General features: G+C 33.1%; 1 protein-coding gene across 1 annotated transcript; it reads right to left on the reverse strand.

Moving 5' to 3' along the window:
• Nucleotides 1–1,578: 1,578 nt before the first annotated feature.
• LOC107638061 (putative recombination initiation defects 3) lies at nt 1,579–6,632 on the reverse strand. The gene is made up of 12 exons (XM_021121802.2): nt 6,379–6,632; nt 5,423–5,579; nt 4,594–4,738; nt 4,292–4,426; nt 3,874–3,926; nt 3,599–3,793; nt 3,429–3,494; nt 3,061–3,110; nt 2,813–2,951; nt 2,502–2,592; nt 1,922–2,030; nt 1,579–1,817 (listed from the first exon to the last, which is right to left on the reverse strand). The coding sequence occupies exons 1-11, from the start codon at nt 6,594–6,596 to the stop codon at nt 1,924–1,926; spliced, it is 1,356 nt and encodes a 451-aa protein (XP_020977461.1). The 5' UTR covers nt 6,597–6,632; the 3' UTR covers nt 1,579–1,817; nt 1,922–1,923.
• Between the last annotated feature and the right edge of the window lie 220 nt (nt 6,633–6,852).

Below are 6,852 nucleotides of genomic sequence, written 5' to 3' on the forward strand. Positions count from 1 at the left end.
TTTTTTGTTTCTCTAATTATCTATATTTGTTCTAACTTCTAACATAATAATAATTGTTATTATACCTTAAAAGAGAGGTCGAATATATTAGGTTAAGTAGCATATGTTCATTTTCGTATTTCAATGCCGACACTTCCCATCTTATCTTTAATCTTTATCAACTCTATTAAATCCCGGGAACCCATGTTTTCTTTTTTCCTTTTTTTTTTCCCCTCCTTGTTTCTGACTTCGAGTTCTTTCCAGTGTTTTGGCATAATCCCCTTAGCAAATTGCAAAATTATTACAAATATGAAAATACAAATGGTAGATTGTAGCACTCATTCATAAATATTTATGCATCACATAATATATTACAGATAAACATAAAAGGAGAGGTGAGAGTAACATGTCAAATTAAAGCAGAAAAGTTAAGAAACGCATTCCAGCAAAGATGTATAATTTTGGTCCCTCCTGCGGCACCTACGAATTAAAGTCCCACCCCACCTGGAGACCCCTCCGGAAGTAGTTAGTGACTTAGTGCTCTTTCTTGATAAGAGTGCTCAACTACAATGTTATGTTATTATTATCAGCTCATTATTATTAGTCATTATTAGCCGAGTAGTTAAAATTACAATGGCATTATAAAGAGCGGGCTTAGGTCAACCTCATGATTCCCATGTAAGTTAAACCAAACCTAACTACATTTTTGTATGGAAAGTTGGAAACGAGGAAAATATATGAAGAAAAAGAAGAAAATTAAGGTGATCTTAATTGCTATTCGGAGGTTGCAAGATGGCGCAGCAGAGTTATTAATATCATTACCTGGTCAACTACAGGTGTTTTTTCTCTTAAACGACTGTTATCCTCAAAGCCTAAATTATACTAACACTATTTGGTACATTAGGTAATGTATAATTTCCTGTATTATAAGAAAATAAATTTGTTATATTTTTTTTATCTCATATCAATTATTTTTAATATTAAAAGAAAAAATATACGTATAAAATGTGCACAAAAAGAATACATATTGTATTCCTTCTAGTTGTTTTCCCTTTCTTTTTTTGGTCTAGCATTCATTGGAGTTTAGAAGATCATATCATAGCACAATGTACAAGGCAATTCCTTTTTGGACAGGTCAATTTTTTCTTTCAATTTTTTTCATGGGCTACAGGAAGACCCACTGGTCAGAGCCCCAATACAACGCTAATTTTCCATTTTGTAAAGGCGTGAGATAGGAGGACTCTATGGGCTTTAACGTATTACGCAGCCCATTAACCAAAGAGAAGTCGAAGTTAAACTTACCAATAACATATAATTACCAAAAACAAATAAAAGGTGTAACATATAATCCCTGTTTGGGGATGATGCATTGAGACAAAGGTAATTTTAACGTATTACGCTAATTTTCTTTCACGGATTAGTCCTTAACTTTAACCTGACGAATTGGGAATAACGTGGGAAACAAAAAAAAAAAAAAAAAAAAGTAATCATTCTTGAACCGCACAACAGAGTACTCGTTTTGAACTTACTCCACTCTCCACATTGAATTCATCATTCAAGTGGAAGACTTTTCTATTTAATGATTTCCTTTATCACGTTTAACTCATCTCAACTCTCATAAGTGTGTCTTACACAGTGAGATCAGGTGGGATACACATGATTTCTCATTCGTGTAAAGTGTTGCAGTATTGATATAATTGTGTTACAGAAAAAACAAAGTTTATATGAAAAACAGCATTTTATTGTAAAACAGGAAATATGCTAGACCAAATTATAAACAAAGTTTATATGAAAAACAAACCATGAAAGAAACTTGCAGATATTTCACCAGCTAAGGCCTGAAAGAAATAAATTACAGCTTCATTAACTAAGAATGTGGTCTTATTAAAAAGAAAATGAAATAAGTATGAGGTTTATAGCGACCAGTTTTAGGAAATCGTACCTTCAACGATTGACTACAGGTTTAGAATACCTTCTCTTGCGCTTCCTTGCTCTTTGGATAATCCTTTGCGCTTCTTCAGTTTCTTCCTTGGTGAAACTTCCATATAGGTCTTCCCCGTGAAAATTTAGAGTTATAGAACATTAAACTTTAGTGAAAGTTGCCGTAAAATTTCCAATAGCCAACAAATTACTTACATTGCTTTTTTATAACTACCATAACATGTATAGCATATACAGGAGTAGCACCCTACGCAAACTCCCATAACTAGATAAGGTTTTCAAATAGATCATCGTTGCTGTTACCTTCTTACTCAGCGGAAAGTGTCTCGCAATGTTTCTAAGAATCTAGATCATCTTTCACACAAAAAAAAAAATCTAAATCTGATTTCAGCCATTATTCCATTCATACAGGATTTTGTTGACTACTATATAACCGACTATAATATCAGAGATAAATTAATTAGGAACTAGGTGAGTAAAATATGATAATGGGACAAGGTGATATTTATTTCTGACACGAGAGTTAAATATAGATAGATGATAATAGAGAGAAGAGAAGGTTCAGTTCTAGTTTTACCAACCTATGTTTTCTTCAAAGCAGGAACAACTTCCAGCAGTCTCCTCAGAAGAAGAATCAATGACAATTACAGATTCTTTTCCTCCCCTTACATACTGCCATTGAAAAATAATGCTTGGAAATTGATAAAGCTTTCACAGGTATACTAAGATTCGCCGAACTAATAAGCATAATTCTTTTGCATGAAAAAGAATATTTACATCACAAGTGTCTTTATCGTGTACGTGTGTTAATATATGACTGTCATCATATGACATGGCCTATAATAGAGAGAACAGAATGATTTATGGCATGAAACAAACAATTTGGAAGTACCTTTTCAGTGTATGGCTCTTTTTGCTTCTGCTCGTCAAGACATTTATCTGAAAATGTAACTCTGGCTCTTTTTACTTGCTTCCAGATTTCCATTTCTTCTTTTGAAGCCACAGTACCATGTAAAGTATTTTTCGCTTCGCTGAAATTTATTTATTCATTTATTTAAAAAAAAAGAAGCCTATGACCTTCATATCAACTAATAAGTAGATAGATTACTAATATTAACTGAAAAGTTCTCAGGTACATACATATTTGGAGGTTGAGGCCATTCCCGTTTGGTAACCTGGTTGCTTATACTCTGCAAACATCATAGCAAGTTTTTTTTTTTTTTTTTTTTTTTCTGAACTGATTTGTTTAACAATTCAAGTAGAAGGTAATGTGTGTTAGGATTTGGATCCTCTCCATTTCCTTAGAATTAAGATTTATGGTGTCAGATTTTATAAGGAGAAAATACAATAACTACTTCTCTATAGGACTGGTGGAGTCCCGCACAGGAAATGGCAGATGGAAATAATTTTGACTTTCTCCCTTAGAACTTGGCAATGTTATGTTCTTATGGAAAAAAGGAGTTGATCCAAAATCCAGTCTGTTAACGATCAAGTCATAGATAGAGAACCTTTGTAGATAGGGTAGACTGTGCCAGATCCCTCTGATTGAAGCGTTTCAAATTGCAAGAGATTTCCTGCAAGTACAAAAACGGTTTGAGATATCCCCACAATGCAATTATATGAAGAGACTTGCTTATCAAAACCTGTGAGCTGTTACTCATTTCCATATACTACATGCCTGCATTTCCTCAGTGAATTTGGCATGGATTTCTTGTTGCAGACTTTTAAAAGAGGTTTCTATTATCTGTGGCAAGGTTGAAACTATCAAAGATACTTCCTGTAACTTCTCTTGGCTTGTAAACTTGCACAATTGTTCAGATAACAATTTTAAGTTCCCATCAATGCTTGCTTTGATCTCTTCTTGTCCTTTTATCTGGTTTAAAACGTCTCTTAGCTGAATGAACACAGATCAGTTAAGAAATAATGCAAGACAAAAGAGAAATTAGTTATTACCATTAATTGCAGTGAGTTATCGTGAACGATCAGCTTCTGCCGAATGCATTCCACTGAGTTGAAAGTGACATTTAAAATTATGAATCAAACTAACAGGTGACAGACGAGATCGCAAAAATACACCTAGACTATAAGAATCTGAAATTAGATTTAACTTGGTTAACGAAACAAAGTCCAAGTTGAGCAAACTGACATCTTATATAGTTATATTTAATAAATAACATTTTTGAGAAGAATATTTTGGAAAAACAGTAATTATAAACATTAGTAATAGAATTTAAGGTCAATGAAATGAAGCACTAATACAAGAAGATGATATGGTTCCCTTTCCATTTATATGATTTTAGAACTTGTATATTGAACAGTCAAACACAACTGTCATAAACTTTTTTTTCAGAGTATTAGATGAATCACTTACTCTCTAAATTATTTTCCTTTGTTCCTTTGTTTACTTGCATTACATCACTTTGAACAGAATCCAAGATCATTGCAAACCTGCTCAATGAAGTTTCCATTATCCCGATTCTGTGTTCAAGTCCTTCACTTAACTGATCTGAAAGAGCAAATAATAGATTCAGCTTTTTCTTCCTTTATTTAAGAACTCATAAGCAGGTAAAAAGACACTGACTTTTCGATTGATCCCGTCAAACATTTCAAAGTCTATATACTAAAGAATTAAGTTGTAGAATCATAACTCATACTTCCATGAAGTGCCCTTACTTTTAGGATCTGCAGAATTCCATTTGGGCCTGAAATTGGATGAAGATATCAAATTAGGTTGTTGACTCTCTTCCCTTGAGTATGTGAGTCGGGGAAAGCAAGAATTCCTCCTAACAGATTTATGATGTTCTTGAGAACACCCTCTCTGGTAGGAATAAAAGAGCGCAATAACATAATATCAAAACTATGCAATGTAAATATTTTTTTTTGAAAAAAATAAGAGCCAGTAAATAACTCAAACAAACAAACAATCTACTTAAAAACGTCTTATATCTGGATAGTGGTGCTAAGCTAATGTTTCTACTAACCAGAACAATTAACACGGTTCTATACCTATAACATGTTTCAAAAAGCTAAGCAGAGTAGAACAAATACATTAGAAACAGAGAATTGCAAATATATTAGAAACTCCCCGGATGTTGTATAAGGAAAACAAGTAAACGCTGTAAGTAATAATGTAAGAAACGTAGAATATAGTGAAATGTATAGCAAACTTGTAAAATCTGCCAAAATCCATATAAGTAAATAAGAATCTCCAGTACATTGATGATTGATCCCACTATCGAAGAGTTACAAAATGAGCGTGAATTAACATAAAGCTGCTTATGTATTACAGTGAAACAACTACACGGTTAATTTCTTTCTTGCGATTCATGCTAATTTCTTCAATCATGGCAGAAGATTATTTGAGAGTTACAGATAATTCATTAGTTTATGAATTTAGATCTAAACATACTAGAGCTTTGAAGTTGGAAAATCAATATACTTTACTTTATATGGAAACAGAAATTGTATGCATTACGTAAAATACCAGTTAGGGGGATTTAACCTGGCCATTTATCACAGCCTCATCAACTGAGGTTTGACTTTGAGAGAACTGAGAAAACATTGCAGGTTGAGATGAAAGTCCAGTACAGAACGATTGCTGTGATGGTTGTGAGCGAGGCTGTGATGACTGCAACCCGCTTGCTACGGTGTTAGGTCTCCTTAAGTTCGTTTTCGACAACAAAAAATAATAAGTAATATATATAATAAAAAACTCACAACTATTAAATAATGAACCTTATAAGGTTACTGTTACTCATTTAGATCGCAGAAAACTGAAAAATTTTAACGTAGGGAAAACTTGTTTCCTTTCAGCTCTTACTAGTCTCAATTCACAAGTCACAACATTGAACCAATTAAGTTCGAAACTATTTGAATTTTGACGTAAATAATGCAATGTAGTTATTACATATTTCCAAGTGAATTTAAAACTTGACAGGATCCAAAACGAATTTTGGAAAAAACATGATACACGAGACGCACAATGATTATTGATAACAGGAACCATAACTGAACTCGAAATCCAGCAAAATCTACTCAAATGAACACATAGAAGCGGAAGGTAACGAATCCACTATTTGATTCTCCGGTTTTATTTTATCATAAAGAGAAATTAATGATTAATTAATTGAAATAAAATAAATAAACATTTCATGAAGCTAGTTCAGTTTTTAAGTGGAGAAATTCCATATATCTACGTTCATTTCTAACCTAATATAAGCATGCTCTCTACCGATTAAAAAATTTCTTGATCCACCAAACCTATCGAAACAGATGATATCATAATTCAGAAATGTTTACGTCTAGTTATTACTACAGCGAGCTCAAACAGTAATTTTCCTTTTGCGCGAGTGAGTAATGAGTTGTTAATTAATTATTAAAGTTCGTTCCGACTCCAATTTTCCTGCATTTTCTCAGATTCGAAACAATGAGAACGAAAAGGAAATATGAGGAAAAAACCTTGCGTGTTGAGGTAGGACTGAGATAGAGCTAAGATCGCAGGCTTTGTTGATCTTCATCTCTTCTTCTCCGTTCAGAGATCCAAACGGTTTTTCCTTCTGATTTAGATGCAAATCTCTCTGTTCGTTCAGATCGTGAATATTGGAACGAACTGAACAGAAGGAAAAACAAACGGAAAAAGAAAAAGAATTGAAGATTCTATTCAGAAATTTGAGCATGCGAGAAATAGAGATGATGATATGCTCGGAGAGAGAAGTGTGTGCGCAGTGGTTAAACACTGAAATTTGAATGAATGGCGGGAATGGGAGTATAAATGGCTTTAACTAATGGCCCTTTTGGGCCTACATTACTAGGCTTGTGCTTTGCTTATTGGATCCATGGCGAAACAAAAGAATAGATTCTATCCATTGAAAACAACTCTTAGCCCAAAAAAATTGAAAATGGAAAAAAAATATTTATATATATATATATATA

The sequence above is a fragment of the Arachis ipaensis genome, chromosome B4, assembly GCF_059453495.1.
Source record: "Arachis ipaensis isolate K30076 ecotype BB chromosome B4, ASM5945349v1, whole genome shotgun sequence".
Lineage (NCBI taxonomy): Eukaryota > Viridiplantae > Streptophyta > Magnoliopsida > Fabales > Fabaceae > Arachis > Arachis ipaensis.